The following is a 17351-nucleotide window of genomic DNA, read 5'->3' on the forward strand; positions in this document are numbered from 1 at the left end:
AAATTTTACATCATAAAAATATGTGAAACCGTATATTCTCATTTAACAGGTCTTTTTATGATGTTAACTTTATATAATGTGGCTCTTCAACCAGACAAATCCGAAGATCCAGTGATTTTTAACCATGCATAAGCTGACTGATCATTTGCTCATTACATTCAAGTCTAGTTACAAACTGAAGAATTGCTCTAATATTGCACGTGTTAAGTGAACGAGCCTCAGTGACAATGCATCATTCTCACTTAAATCTCAGTTCTTAGGTTTCTCCTGCCAGCCTTCTTTTCTTCCCATGCTTGAATATTTCTTTCTGTCCTACAAGTTGGTTTTCCACACCCAATTTATCTCTCATATATGACAATTTTAGAAAATCCATTTATACATAGTTGTAGCAAAAACAGAGAGGAAAAAGCACTGTTTATGAGAGGTCCTAAATATTTCCATCACTTCTACATTTAATATATTTCTATATTTAATATTCTATCAGGTCTTAAGAATGTATCAGAAAACAAAGTATCTGAACCATATGAGATTAACCTCAGGGGAAAAAAAATTTCTGAGTTAATGTAATGATTAACCTTAATCATTTATTGAAAGATAATATAGAGCACGCATTTAAATACTTATTTTCTCTTTCCAAGGCTTTATACTTGAAGATATTTTCCCTGTGTTATTTATTGTGGCTTAAATAAAGATGCTCACATGGTCATCTAAATTTCACATGGAGGGTGGATGGCAAGAGACCAGTGGTTCTCAAAAGATTGGTTAAGAGCTGGTTAGAAATGCAAATTCTTGGACTCCCTCCAGAACTAGGGAATCTGAAACTCTGAATGGGGGTTAGCAATCCGTGCTTGCAACAAGCCCTCCAGGTGATTCTGACACCCACAGCTATAACCTAATAGTCTTAAATTTTCTATGGGAATATCTAAACAATACATTTTCATTTTTAACATTTTTGCAGTTGTTTGAATACCCATAGAATTGAAATCTCTATCTACATACAGAGTGAAATGGAAAATTTAGAGAATTTTAAATAAATTAGATACTTATTAATAACCTAAATTCTATCAGTTAAAATAGATCCTCTAACTAAATTAGAGAAATAGGCTTGTTCATTAGTATTTTCTTAAGAAAGGCAAGGATAGTATTACACTAGACCTGAGAAGTTCAATTACTACCCCAATTCTTGGCTCAATAATTTCTAGCTTTGCTAGAAACTTAGCACAGAATTTCTCCCCACCTGGCTTTCCTCGGTAGTAGTCTTATGTGAGATTTTTCTAAGAGCCCACGCTAATGTCTGTTGTCCTGTTCTTTTAGAAAACGGTCTCCACAACTTTATAGACAACCTGGAGTAAACTCAGGTTGTTGCCTCAAAAAACATTCCTGTGGGGGAAAATCATCCTACAATTCTATTCTAGTTCCCTCATTTCATGAGAGATTAATACAGCAAAGGATTTAGAAGAAACAGACAAATAAATGATTGGAAAAATGGGGAAAAAAAAGAGTGATATTGTCTATAATTTACTTTTTCAGCTTTGTTGAGATATAATTGAGGAATAAAATTATAAGATGTTTAACATGTACAAATATGATGGGTTTACACACACACATTGTGAAAGGATTCCTCCCATTGAGCCAATTAACACAAACATCACCCCCTGTATTTGCCTTTTTTTTTTTTTGGTTAGAATATTTAAGTTCTACTGTCTTAGCAAATTTCAATTATATAATACAGCATTATCAACCAGAGTCACCATGCTATATATTAGGGCCTCAGACCTTATTTATCTTATAACTGGAATTATCTACACTTCTACCAATCTGTTCCTATTTCCTCTACCTCCTACCAACTACTGTTCTGGTCTGTTTCTACGAGTTCTACATTTTATTTTTTAGCTTCCATGTATAAGTGACAGCATATAACATTTGTCTTCCTCTGTCTGGTTTGTTTCACTTAACTCACACCCTCAGGGTTCATCCATGTTGTCACAAATGACAGGATTTTCTTCTTTTGTTAAGGCTGAACAATATTCCATTGTGTTTGTGTTTGTGTTTATATACATGGGTGTATATCTCACGTTTTCCCTTCATCCACTTATGGACACTTAGGTTGTTTCCATACCTTGGCTACCACAAATAATGCTGCTATGAATACGAGAGTGTAGACATCTCTTCAACATAGTGGTTTTGTTTCAACTGGACATAAAACCACAAGTAGGATTGCTAGATTATATGGTAGTACTACTTTTAATTTCTTGAGGAACTGCCACATTGTTTTTCATAGTGTCTATACCAGTTTACATTCTGACAGTGTACAAAAGCCCCCTTTTCTCCACATCCTTGCCAGCATTTTTCATGCCTTTAGTAGGATTCCATTAAATCTGTAGATCATTTTGGGTAGTATGGACATTTTAAGAATATTAATTCTTTAATCCATGAACAAAGGCTCTTTCCATTTATGTGTTTTATTCAATTTCCTTTATCATCATCTAATAGTTTCTAGTGTATAGATATCTTTCACTTCCTTAAACTGATTCCTAAGTATTTTGTTATTTTTGATATTACTATAAATGAGATTTCTAAAAGATTGCTGATAGTTCATTTTGTGTATTAATTTTGTATCCAGCAACACTACAGAACCAGTTAGTTCTAACAGTTGTCATCTGCAAACAGTTTTACTTCTTCTGATCTGATTTGGATGAATTTTATTTCTTTTTCTTGCCTAATTGTGTGGCTGGGACTTCTAGTACCATGTTGAATAGGAGTGGTGAGAGTAGACACTCTTATCTTGATCTTAGAGGAAAAGCTGATAGCTTTGCCCCTTGAGTATGATGTCAGCCTTGGGCTTATCATATATAACCTTTATTATGATGAGGTACATTTCCTCTATATCTACTTTGTTGAGAGCCTCTATCATAAATGGGTGTGTACTTTGTCAAATGCTTTTTCTACATCAACTGAGATATGACTTTTTATCCTTCATTTTATTAATGTGGTGTATCATATTGATTGATCTGTGGATGTTGAACCATTCTTGCATTCCTGGAATAAATACCACCTGATCATGGTATAAGATATACTTTTAATGTGCTGTTAAATTTTGCTTGCTAATACTGTGTTGAGGATATTCTGCATCTATGTATCAATGATATTGTCCTGTAATTTTCTTTTTTTGTGGTGTCTTCGTCTGGCTATGCTATCAGGGTATTTGGTAGAATTCACCAAGGAAGTTATCTGGTCCTGTATTATATACCTTTGAAATACTTCAGTCTAGTATAATATGCATGTGAATACTCATCTTATTTTACACCTTAGGGGCCATTATCCAGTTAATATCTGAAGTACACTAACAGAGACTACACAGCGGCTAGAGATGTTTAACCAGCGTTTCACAAACTCTAATGGATGCCCACAATGCAAAATCAGCTACCTCAACTCTTAGGTAACTTCTCTCATCAACATAAATGGTTGGTTAGTTAGCATCGTAAATACTGGATATGATTTTTTTAGTGATAAATTGAGCAGTATTCAAGATACCTTAGAAAAACAAATATTGTACGTGCACTTCCACTGTTCTATGAACAAAACAGGGAAATCTAGATATCAAAGGATGCCAGTAATTATCCCTTTGGCCCTTTTGACCTTGGATTTTGACTAGTCCTGTGTTAAACAGCTCATGGAGAGTTTCTCTATTTTTATGTGATCCTAATAAGAAGATCAGCTGAATCCTACCATGAAAAGCTTGCTATAGCCGCCTCAAAGGAGCTTTCCAACAAGGGCTACTCAAACTCAGAAACTTTATGTTCTCAAAAGGACAGAGATGGGATTGCAACAAGCTTACAGAGCAGGTTTTAAGACTTTAGAACTTGCTTTAAGTTATGTGCTACACATAAACTCTGTGTGGAGCAGACTTCAGTCTGAGACTTCCTTCTTTGAAGCGCAGCTTGAATTGGAAGATTGGGGGAGAAGAGTTCCCATCCCCCAAAAAGGTGTCATCTGCCTCTAAAAACTGTACATCACTGAAATATGCCTCCGAACAGTTCCTGATAATTCCAAAAGACTAAACTGTCTTAAATGAGCACCCAGTAGTGGACTGGAAAGAAAAGTCAGCTAAGAAAACAAAGTTAAAAATGCCTTGGACAGCTGTGCTCTTTGCAAAAAGCAAATTTTCACAAGTAAAAAGCAAACCCCGAAATCACCGTCTGTGTATTTTCTACAGCTCTAACATTTGGATGTCAGGAACTCGCTTTCAGAATCCATACCATTCTTTTTCTCCCCCCTACATAGGTGTTATGACTCATTTGCAATAACCCTCTTTTCACTGTATTTCGTAATACATTTCAATTTCTTCTAGATACAATCCCATTGTAAGTACGTATTTATTTGTATATCGCTAACACGACTCAGTCCATTTCCTCTTGTAATGGAAATTTGAATTGCTACTGTCACTGTATTTTTTCCGGTTGATATAGCTTACTCTCAGATAGAGGTAACCCTCCTACGCATTTACTTCAGAAGCTTCTACCCATAACTTATCCTCAAAAGCCTCAGTATTTTTCAAGAATGGGAAGATCTGAATCTTCTTGAGATTCCTCATAGGAATGGAGGTTCAGCATAGAAATGATTCCTCTATTTCTTGATTGTTTTACTGTCACTTTATCATCTTTATATTTTCCTGTATCATCTCCCCACTTAATAACCTTTTACTTTCAATTATTTTTATGAGATCCAACAGGATCTTCAACATACACACATTCCATGCATATTCACATTTCTTTTCTTTTTAGGGAACACACAATGAAATCATTCCATGGCCTTTTACTTGTAAATATCAGTTGGGTCAGATTTTTACAAGAGGTAAAAATTTTTTTCATTGAGGAGTTTTATTTTAATGAAAACTTTTCAATTCATTAAATTAAAAAAAAAACTACATGGAATCCCAATAGATAGCAAAGAGCAAGTGCATCTCTGAGGAGTAATAATAATAGGAGTTATACTCCCCACTGTATTTCCTTCCTATATATTCTCATCACAGTTGCCCTGCTTGTCAGCAGGGCTGGCACTGACCACACACTCCTTGTCAGGCCAGTCTGCAGCCCCAAAACCTCATATAATAATGTTTCTTTCTTTGTTTTAACAGAAAAACAGATGCTTGAATAGCTACTGAATGACTCCATATTTGAATCGTATCATGCAAAGCTTTTGGCTTATGATCTGTGCTGCTCTGCTAGTAGAGCTGTCAGCATTTTTGCTGACACTATGTAGTAACTCTACACACGTGCAGTTATAAGAACCAGCCCCATTCGTGCTGGCCAACCCCAGGTCCAAATATAAGCAAAATGTGAAAAACGTTAACATCAAAAGGCAAAGTTTACTCCATGTAAAGGGATGTTCTTTATTCTAGGAGAGTCTAGGCTTCTAGGATAAAGCCCTTCATTTCTGATGCTAAAATTTTCTTTCATAATATAAAATAACGGCGTGACTTCTACTCCGAGATACTTCCTAATCTTCTTCCCCTCAATGAGCACTTTAATATGCTATCTTCTGTAATCTTATATACCCCTTCTGTCTCACATACATAGTTGTAACTTCACAGTAGTTTGTGCAATGCTGGGGTTGACGCTTGTTTTCCCAATCTCAGGTGGGCTCCAGATGGGCAGGTGCTATCTCTTGTTCACTCACTGTCATATTCTGAGGGCCCAGCATATCATAGGCACCCAATAAATATTTTCTGAATGCTGGATGAATAGATAAATGAGTAAGCAGATGGCAGTTTCAATTTTTTTCTAGGTAAAATATAATATTGATGTATGTATCCTAATTTTTTTTGCGGTTTTGCAGTTTTATGAATTTCCAGGACAGATACAGAATACAAAGTTGCACCTTTCATCTCTCTCTGAAGTTCTTTTCATCCTACTCACATGAAATAATACCAGAAGTTGTGAGGGCAGGAATGAAGGCACTGTATTCAGAGAGATGTGGTCCTAGGAAGCAAAATACCATTGGCAGGGCAGAGACTGACAGAGCCTGGCACCAGCCCTATGCAAGCTAGCCATTAGAGTGTTTCCTGTTCTCCATCAAGCCAAGTGTCAGCACAAGGGGCAGGAGGGCAGAGAAGACGGAACCTCTCAATGAAAGAGCCCACCTAGATAGGGTCATCACATGAGGGAAAGGAAGCAGGGCGCTCTGCCCAGCAACTGGATGTAGATCTGAAGAGACTTGACTTTGCAGCTGTGCAAGGGTAAGGTTTCATGACATCTGATTTTCTCCTGGGCAGATGAGTATTTGAGCTTTTTATACAAGATCAAAGATACATCGTGGAGGTTACCTGTATGAGTACCAAGTCTTTCGTCTTACGCTGTGTGCTACTCTGTTCATCTGATGCTTAGATATGAGTGCTGCTCAGCATCTTGGCTGCGACTGTCAGCTTCCCTGGACGTGCTGCATTACAAGCCATGAACAAATCACCCACACTATGTGTTGCCAAACCCAGGATATGAATTGCTCTTTTCTACCCAAGAAGAAAGAAAAATAAAAGCCTAAATGGGGCCTGAGGAAAAAATACCATAAAACCAAGAAAAATTAAAAAGCATTTAGTAGATTTAAAGGAAGATGATCCCACTGAAGTTAATATAAGAACCTGAAGAAAAGGCTAAAAACTTGCTTCCCACTGTCAAAAGGCTTGAAGGAAAAAAAAATTATAGAAACATATAATAATAGAATAGGTCAAGATGAAGAAAGAAAATAAAACAAAGGGATTTATAGAACACTTATGATACATAACACCTCTTCCTAAAAATATTAAAAATATCTTACGCCAGCATTTCATCCAATGCTTAATGATGGAAAGCTAAAGGCATTCCCATGCAAATAAAAGATAAGACCAAGATATCATCACTTAAAAGTTTTAAATGCTGTTTAGAACATTATGGCTAGCTTAAGACACAGAATAAAAAGGTAATTACTAGAAAAAAAAGTAAAAACTCCAAGGTGATCTAAGTGTCTACCCAGTAAACCATAAAGAACAAAATGCAAAACCTACTGGAATGAATGAGTGGTCAACAAACTGGCTGGCAAAACAAACAAACATCTATTCATTCATCCCTCCCTCCACCCAATGGCTTTCTTATATATCCACAATGATCAGTTAGAAAATTTGCCAAGAGAAAAAAAAATAATAAAGCAAGAAGAGAACTTAATAAAATACGTGTGAGACATATATGAAGACAGCCAGCTGCTTTACTGAAGGTCAATAAAGACATTCTGACAATATGAAGAGATGGGCCACGTTCCTGGAGGAGATTGATTATTACGAAGCTGTTAATTCTTCCCATATTCATTATCAAGTTTTAGGCAATTCGTATGATTCCCAAAAGCATTTGTGGAGCTTCACAAAGTAATTCTAAAGTTCAGATGGAATAAAAAAGGGTAAGAACATCAAAGGACATTTGGAAAAAGAGGATACTAAGAATTCATACTATCAGGGAAGTATGTAAGTTAAACTAAAGAGTGTAAGTAAATGAATGGAAACATTCAAAATTATAAACGTATCCATCATTCACAAATTGGTCTATATGTTCTCACTGGATTTTTGTTTGTTTTTAATGTTAGGCTGATTTCATAGTTCATCTGGGAAAGTAAAGGTACCTCCAATAAATGTAGGAAAGGAAAAGATACTGCTATACTAGATTCCAGAATATAGTATAAAGCTACAAAAAACAAAGTACGTGGTGTTTATGCACACACGGATGGAAAGACTTACAGAACATACTAGAAAGTTCAAAACAAAATCCCACATTCTTAGGCATTTAACCTATGACTTAGGTTGCATTTCAAATCGGTGAAAGGAATGATAATATGACAAAACGGTGTTGGGACACTTAGGGGGAGAAAAAATAGAAAAGCTGCCTTATATTGCACAAAGCAATCTAGGGCTAAACATTAAAAAATATTGTAAATTAATTTAAGGACAATTCAGAATAATATTTTCATAGCCATGGAATATGGAAATTCTTCCTAAAAAGCCTTAACACACATAAATCATGAAGAAAAATGAGACATACTTAATATATAATAAATGTGAAACAAGTCATTGTAAAGTTAGCAGAATTATGGTGAGCTTGGAGAAAAACTGGCAACATCTAAAACAGACAAGGACATTATGTACATATGAATATCACTCAGATACATAAAGAGCTCCTATAAATCAACAAAATATTCTAAGGAACCAATAGCAAACTGGGCAAAGAGTATAAATGAATAAAGGTTTATAGAGTTATTTAAAATAGAGTACATTTGAGTTAAATTGTTGACTCCATACACCAAATTCTTAGAATCATTTGGTATTTTTTTTCTGTGGGAAATTTCTAATCAAAAAGGCAAAGAAAACAGTGAAAGATGTGAAAAGAACATCTTAGTTCCGAGTATGTACTTTGTGTGTTTACATACACATAGAAAACTGGGGAAAATACACCAACGTGTTTCTAGTAGTTATCTCTAGACCATATAACTAAGCACAGTTTTTATCTTTTTCTGTATTTTTAAATTCTCTACAATGAACATGTATTTCTTATGTTATCAGAAATGGATTGCACTTTTTATAATATTCTGTATTTTAAAATATATACTTATATTAAATAAAAAATGAATATAAATATATGTATTTATAGTAAATGTATATATTATAATGGAGAACATTATGAAGCAAATAAAATCAACACACACACACACACACACACACCCCTAAATAGACACACAGATAGAAAACAAGACAGACAGATATCTAAAATCTTAGGGAAGAATCAAGGGCTGCTACCGACATCAAGGGTTCTTTTCCCTGGGGCATCCGATGGCCAGGAAGGAAGGCAAGAATGACGTTTTCAGGTTAACTAAAGTTAGCAGGAGGTAAGATGAGAGTACTACATTTCTGGTGCGAAATGAGAATTCTGCAGGAAAAGATGTACAACCACAAATGTAAAGGAGAGGAGGGTGAGGAAACATGTGGCATTTATTCACTGGTCTATTTCCAAGCAATCCAAGGACACACATCCGATCACCGATCACCATTAATGGGCACTGCACTGTGGGATTCAGAGGTCACATTTCACATGCCAGAAGGTTCTCACTGCCCCTGCATTCCAAATAGGAACTGACTTTGGGGGGTGAGCATGGGTAATGGGGTGGCAACTTCACATCATTGAGCCTGACCTGCCAGGTGTGCTCACCAACCTCGTAACACATTAAGCTTCCCATGTTACCCAGCTTGAAACCTGTGCAAAGGAAATATCAGCTCATTAGGAATTCTGGGCTGCTAGCACATGCTGGGGAATATCACAATATGTGAAGCTCACATAGAGCAATCCATTATTCTTTAAGAACAACTCTGAGGATTTGAGAGTAATACATACAGATGAAGAGGAAAAAAGCTGCCATTTTCTAGCTAACAGGTGACCCATTTCTTTACTGTATCATTTCTCTCTCAGGGTGAGGTGCTGACCACCCACATGTCTCATGATACAGCAAACTAAGTAACAAAGCCACGAAGGATCCGAAGTATCTGAGGGAGACACCTTAGCATTAAAGAAACAAAACACAAAAATACTCTCCTACTCATTTTAGCAGGGAAGAGATACGTTATTCAATTAGTAATCCTGTGACAATAGGGGAAAACGATGCATATCTAACTCCACAATAAATTCTAGCATGTACTAAGGTAAACACTAAAAAATATGACTATAAAAAGGCTTAGACAACAACAGAGGTAAACTTAAAATGGATCTCACGTTTGCTAAGGACTGCCGAAGCAGAGAATCAAAGGAAACACATGAAGGAAAGGACTGAGGGATGTAACAATAGGAAAGTGTGAAACTTCTGGACTATATGGACACTAGTAAGTTCCAGGAGAAAAACCATATAACTATCTCAAGAGATGCTACAAAGGAATGCAATTGTAGATACATTCTTGACAAGATACATCCTGAGTCAAAAGCCAATGTAAAATGTAATAGTGAAACATCAGAAACACCCTCATCAATGTAAAAATCAAGACAAAATTTCCACTGTCACCATAATTATTTAATATTCTTTTGTACATTTACCGACACAGTGAGGGAGGAGAAAAATAAAAAGAATGAAGAAAGACAAAAGATCATCACCTGAAGGCTATATATAAACCAACTAACAAAAACTATCAGAGAAGCAGTGAGGTAGCTGGTTACACAATTAAAGACCAACAGTCTCCTGTCTGCAAACAATACACCATTAGAAACATCATGAGGGAGACAGTCCTTCTACAAAAGCAATAAATGGCTTTTTATTATGAAGATGAAAATCTCCCTAAAATAAGCTTTCAGCATGACTTCCACCAAAATTTAAATGAAATGTGCTTAGAATTTGACAACATGATTCTGATGTTTATCCAGACATGAAAACATGTGAGAACAACCAAGGAAACCTAGATTAGAAAGAGCAATTAGAGACTAGGTACATAAAAGTATAATAAAGCTTTCATACTTTACACAGTGCAAAACTGGAATCCGTAGTAGAGAGACTTATCAAGAAAACTGAATAGAGGATTTGGAAATAGACCCAATTAATACAGCTATGTGGCATATAATAAAAGTGGTACTTTAAATTAGTAAGGAAGAAAGACGTGGTGTTGAGATAAAAACACATCCATCTCGAGAAAAAGTAACCTGAAACCTCTCAGCTCACTCCTTGTCATATATAACAATAAATATACTCCAGATGTCGCAGTTTTAAACATGAAGCATGAAAGCATGCAGGTCCTGGAATGGTGGATACTGCTGCTATTCCAAATTCATTTCCAATTTTATTCATAAAGGCCATGTGACAAGATCAAATATTCACTTCTCCAAACTCCCTGGTAGGTAGAGGTGGCAGGTGACACCCTTGTGGTCACTAAGACATCAGCTTCGGGTTTTAGGGGAAGCTTTGGATTCCTGACTCAGAGAGCCCCAAGTCTTCCTCCCCGTTCCTCCTTCCTGCCTGGAACATAGACACTACTGCACTCATCATGTGATCGTGTGATCACGAGGCAGAAGCACCAGGATGAGCGCGGGCGGGAGAGAAAGGCAGGAAAGCATGGCTCTCCAAGGGGATTCCTGAGCTGGCCTGGACTCTGGCGTGGGAGGGTTTCAGGAACTGTACTTGGGTATTCTCTTCATTTGCAGCCCAACTGAGTCCCAACCATTTCTAGTGAAGAGTTTCATAATCTTGGAGAGAAAATTACTAAATATGTAAGAAGCCCCAAATCCATAAAGGAAAACACTGATTAATCTAGTATAAAAACTTTCCAGAGTTACAAACAGACGCATATCATATACACATTTAAAAGACAAATGATAGAAGAGAGAACTATGACAAACATACATAAACCTAACTGCTTAACGTACACGGAACTCACCAACAAAACCACGTACAGTTCAATGGAAAAGCGGGTCCTTAATGACTCAGCCTCAGAGGTTACTGAGCGTCCCTTCTGCTCCCCTGCACTCTCCTCTCCTAGCTGAAGCAGCCATAAGCCCACCCAGATCCAAGGAGAGGGGACCCAGACCCCACTTGTGAGTCAGGAGACCATCAGAGAATTTGCAGGCATAATTTAAAACCACTACCAACTGTAACTATTGAACTTAGCAATTCCCCTGCTAGGGATTTATCTTACAAACGCAAGCAGAGTTGTGTCGACAAGATCTTTGTAAAGGATGCTCATTCTGGCATTGTTTGTAACAATGGTTCTCAAATTTCAGCACACTTCGAAATCACCTGGAGGGTTCGTTAAAACATAGATTGTGGGGTCCCAACCAGAGTTTCTGATTCAAGGGGTCTGGGGCGGGGCTGGAGACTTTGAAATTTTTTTTTGAGAGCAAGGAATTATTCTACTTCTTAAAATCATTTCAGTTTTATTATGGTATAACTAACATATAGTAAAGCACAAAATTTGATATGTCTTGACACATATTTATGTGTATTTAACTATCTAGCCATCTATATATATATATAAATATCATTATCACAATCAATATAATGAACGTAACCACTGCCCCCAGTTTCTTCATGTCCCCATTTTCATTCTGTCCTTCTCTCCCCTTCCTGGCTTTCCCCTCCCCTGTTCCTCGGCAACCATCAAGATTAGCTTACATTCTCTGAAATTTTATGTAAACAAACTCTTTCTCTATGGATTCTTTCACCCAGCATTATTATTTTGCGGTTCATCCACATTTTTTCACCAATCAGTAGGATATCTAGTTAAACTGCTGAATAATATTCCATTTTATGCATAGAACTTAATTTGTTTCTCCATGGACATTTGGGTTGTTTTCAGTTTTGGGCTATTAACAAATAAAGCTGTTGTGAACTTCTGTGAACAGGTTTTTAACTAAAAATATTCTCTCCTCCTCAATTTCCAGGGGAACTTTTGTAGACTTGGTATTATTTTTAGAATTTGCATTATTGAAAAGTTTCTAGGTGATGCTGATTCTGCTGCTGCTCCCAACGATGGACTCTGACAGCCACTGATTTATACCATTACTATCTCAAACCCTATTATTGTACTTGGTCTCCCATTTCACAAGGAAAATTTGATCCAAATATACTGCAAAGGGACAGGAAGAAATCTCGGGGCCTTGTTACAACCTGGTAAACATATGCTCAGTAACATTTTTGATGGTCAGAAAACACTTTGGGCAACCGAACCTTAAACTCTGATTTCTAACCTCAGCCCAGAATTGCTCAGTAAGATTAATGCGGCATTTGAAATAGGAGGGCGCAGGAGGACCTTACAGTTACTCTATTCCCTAACCTCCATGCAGAGGTACAGTCACAGCTAATGCTACTCCCCATCCCTTCCTGTGTGTTTCAGGCTTTGTAGGAGCCGTGAAGTCCGTTACTAACTTGACTGTTGTGTAGTAATAGAAGTAGTAACTTTAAAGTACTACTTCTAAACATTGCTATACTAGAAGTCTGAACTTTCCATAACAGCATTCTAAACTGGCTTCCTGCCTTGAGTCTGGAGCTGTTTCTTCATCCTTACAGCTGCAGTTACTGGGTTACATTGTATCCCTAGATGCTTCACTGAAGCATGAACCCCAGGCTGAACCTCAGACCATCTGAGTGATATCCCCCAATTACTTGTCCTGAAGTACTAACGCAACAGTCACTTCCTTAATGCAAACTCTTCACTGCTCCATTTGTGATTTACAAAACCCCTACCTCACCCCCATTTACCTTCCCAGACTGACTCACCTGGTTCTTCTGACAGGAACTTCACTTTCCAGCTAGCTTGGGTTTCACCTCCTGTGCAGCCCACCCTTACTCTCACATAAATGACATTTCCTCTCCCTGAAAGTTCCTCCCTACACCATCGCTTCCCCATGACTCCAATGCACACTTGACGTACGGTGAATCACTTCCTCCAGGAGTGCCCGCTGCACTTAGGAAGGATGCTGCACCTCTCTGGCATCTCAAGGCCCTATTTGCATTGGTCCCAAACTACAATTACGTGCCACGTCTCTTCTCTCTTATAACAGCGGAAGTTCCTCAAGGATAGAGACTATGTCCAGTTCACTTGAGACCTGCCATCTGCTCAGACCAATGCCTTCTAGGAGCCCAGCATCATGGCGACCCTGAAGAAGATGCACCCCAAACACGGGCACAGAAAAATGCAGAAGTCCTTACCACATGAAAGAGTGGAACGCAAACACGTAATATGAATCCTAAAACAAAACCCTAACACAGCCACAATAGCACCTTTTACATAATATGCAAGTCAAGCACGTGTTTCTTACCTTGAGCTGTAGTTGCACCCGGGACAAAAAGAATTTCCAACAGTTTTCTCTGGAGTCCACCATGCCCAGACCACGAATTTCATTACGAATTCCAGAAATTATCTTGTCTACATCTTCATCACTGAACAGATCAGGGATTTCTCCTGCCCCCAAAGGAATGAAGAGAATTATTAAAAGAGTGCCACAATTTATTAGACAAGACTTGAAATGCTTTGTAATATGAAGTTGAGCTTAAATGATAAAGAGTTTGAAACCAGAAATGCGATTTTTTTTGAATTTACGAGACACACCACACAGGAGGACCAGCTATGACAAACACACCCACTAAACTCGTCCGTGGAGGAGTAACACCTCCGATCTGCAAGCCATCTAAGAAAGCAACACACTTCAAGTTAGGTTTATAGATTTCTCCCCAAAGACTTCTCTGGCAAACATCTCGAAGACAAATTATCTCTATTTAAAGTTCACTGAAACTACAGATAATTTGTCTTTGGGGAAGAACTTTCACAAAATGTGTTGGTTTAATCACCTGATGCCAGCAAGTCATTAATCAGCACGAGGAAGCTCTCATCTAGAACCTGGGCATCTGTCAACAGGAACACAGTGGGCATGTTCTTGGCTCCAGCTCTGATGTACAAATTGGCAAGATCTACCTGTAAGGAAAGGGGGCCATCATTCACGTTCTGTCACAAGGCTGATGTGGCCCTGGGAGCACACATGTGTGTGCTGGGGAGAACGGAGCAGCTACAATGGGAGACTGTGTTGTCCCTTCCCTCTTTACAGACTTTCCTCTGTGAACTGCTTCTTATGGGGGGCAAACAGCAGGGCATCACCTCCACTTCTGGCTGATAATGATGAGAGTCCTTACTGTGGCTTAATGGAGCCCAGGGACAAATACAGGTCCTGATGAACAACTCCCTTCTCATCAAGTGACAGCAAGTTTGGTAATGCCTTCATCAAGTGATGCAGCAAAAGGAAGCTTCTGCGCATTACAACTGCCCACTTCATTGTCTGGTTATGTGTTCAGTTAGTTTTATTTAGTAACATGGAAATCATGTGGGCTTTTTAAATTTTTTGGTTTAAAATAACACTTGCCACAAACTCTAACTGCTATTTTATAAGGACTATGGGGATTAAAAAAGCAAAATTTGAAAAACACATTAGAGTTTCTTGACTGTATTCCCATTACATTTTATTTTCATAATCGTATCCAAAGTGAAAGAAATCTCTTTGCGTTTATAGAGAAAGTATCTTTGCCACCCCCTCCTTTAATCACACGGGACTATGAATACTGCTGAGTATCAGGCATGGGCAATGCAAAAGAAAACATCATGTTTGTGTAAGGAAGTATTTAATATAATATTAATAAGATATTTTCTGAGCCAAGTCTACAGGCTTATAGGCTTATAGACCTATAAATGTTCGTAGAAATTTACTGTTGCTCATTTGACCCCGGAGGAGAAACAGCCAAAGGCAACGAAGTCCCCTGAAGAGTCTCCCCCTCCCCACCCCCCACGGCTGACGAGCGCTTTTATCCACTGGGCAGAAGGGGAGCAGGGGGGCCTGTCACTACTCACCCGGAGTTCCTGGACTCCAAAGCCTTCGGTCAGAGTGATCTGGAAGACCTCAAGGCTGCAAATGTAAGCGGCCAGGCGGGACAAGCTCTGCTTGCCACTGCCCCCGACTCCAATCAAGAGTGCATGACCCTGAGGGGTCCGCAGGAGCCGGCTGATGCGACACCTGGAGAGAGAAAGCGCACCCCCAGCAGATGACATCCATGAGCCTGGGGGCTACTTCTATTCCACTTTTTTGACAGATACTTAGACACTAAATTTCAATTTTTATTGCAAACTTTTAGTCCTTGTTCCCGTTTCCCCTGTCAAAGATTCTGCCTGCATCTGCTCCCCCATCACTTGCCTAACAAACCGTCCTGACTAATGACATGCGGACTCTCACCGCTGTATTACCCTCTGCCAGGATAAGACAGAACACAGGCACAAGGCCTTTCATCGAAGCGTCTCAGTTTTCTGATCAGCAAGAAAGATCCCAACCTCCCATCAGCATCTGTGTACAAGGACATCAGAGGGAGAACGTCTTTGTGTCAGAAGCCTGAGCTGTGGAATTACTTTGGAGAAAACAGATTTGTTCAGACCAACAGATATCTCATGTGGGATTTACTTCATGCAGATGACACACGCACCTCTTCATTGGATCCTTATCTCCTTTGCACTAAAGCTTTCCCTGGATCTCGATTTGTTTAAAACATTTACTGAAACCGTTAGAATCCCAGGGAGAAATTTCTGGCAAGGTCAACGAGTCCCTTGTTCTGTATTATCCAAGAGATTCTGAATGCGTAAACTACTGATATCATTGCTGCATTTTATAGTTAGGAATAAGTTGGCTTTAATCAAAATGTGGGTTTGGTCGAAGAAATATGTCATAATTATGTTATGAATTAAGAAAAACAACAAAACAAAATGTAAGCATATGGAAATCCAAATGCAAAAGAAATAGACACTTGTATTTGTTCTAGGTTGCTTTCCTGAAACGAATTTAAACTTCAAGCCCTGAATTAACCACAGAGATGGTATTTTTTAAAGGGCCCTTTTTTCAATATCTTGTAATAGCCTATAATGAAAAAGAATGTGAAAAGAAATATATATATGTATAACTGAATCACTATGCTGTATACCAGAAATTAACACAACATGGTAAACTGACTATACTCCAATTTAAAAAAAAAAAAAAGAGCACTTTTTGTAAAAATGAAGTTGGGATCACTTGTACTGGGGCCAACATGTGTGAGCATTTCCTGAAAACCTTCAATAACCGAGAAGACAGGTTATTTTTACATGCTCAGCCGTCCCATTAAATTTTACTTTACATGACCACACAACAAAACCACCTTGGGGAAAGCTGTAAAATTACTGCCCTGAGTGAGACCCCAAGTTACAAAGCAGGGTTTCCATTTCATTTTAACGTATGCTTTGAGGTCTATAACTCAGCAGAGCCTCTCAGCGGCCAAGTTCTTTTCTACGACACTCAAGGACACACCCTGAAATCATCTCTAACACTGAGTAAGCCAGTTTCTAATTCATCACCCCTGATCACAGTAACAGCCGTGCCTTTTAGGTCACTGAGAATTCCGTGTTGAAGGATTATAGAGGGAGACTCTTCCCTCAGCTTTGAAAGACCTTGAAGGACCTCTCTTTCACCTGAGCCACGACAGACACACACACTCAGTCTACGCTAACCCCACCAGAAACAGTCACTCATGACTCCCTTATACCAGGTCAGAGAGTCTAACTGAAGTGTCCTGTGTGTAACTGAAGGACTATAACAGTAGAGGGATCAATAAAACATCAATACTTAATGTGCTTATAACAGCTGATGATGGGAGGCCTCCCAAATTTTTCTTAGACATTTGGCCTAACTCTTCTAAAAATGGAATCCCCCACATTTTTTTGGTCTGTTTGAATTTCCTTCCTCATAGGCTTCATTCTTCCTTGACTTAATTTTAATCATGACTTCATTCTTTTAATCTCTGCC

The 17351-nt window shown here is 38.2% G+C and overlaps 1 protein-coding gene across 1 annotated transcript in view; it reads right to left on the bottom strand.

The window, feature by feature from the left end:
• DNAH11 (dynein axonemal heavy chain 11) overlaps window positions 1–17351 on the bottom strand; it is a 275861-nt gene that overhangs the window by 105388 nt on the left and 153122 nt on the right. Inside the window, exons 52-54 of the mRNA XM_072964862.1 lie at window positions 15380–15542; window positions 14332–14455; window positions 13803–13945 (exon numbers count right to left, since the gene is read on the bottom strand). Coding sequence (XP_072820963.1) covers window positions 13803–13945; window positions 14332–14455; window positions 15380–15542 — 430 coding nt within the window. The remainder of the gene's footprint in view (window positions 1–13802; window positions 13946–14331; window positions 14456–15379; window positions 15543–17351) is intronic.

Source organism: Vicugna pacos, chromosome 7 (genome assembly GCF_048564905.1).
Source record: "Vicugna pacos chromosome 7, VicPac4, whole genome shotgun sequence".
Classification (NCBI taxonomy): domain Eukaryota; kingdom Metazoa; phylum Chordata; class Mammalia; order Artiodactyla; family Camelidae; genus Vicugna; species Vicugna pacos.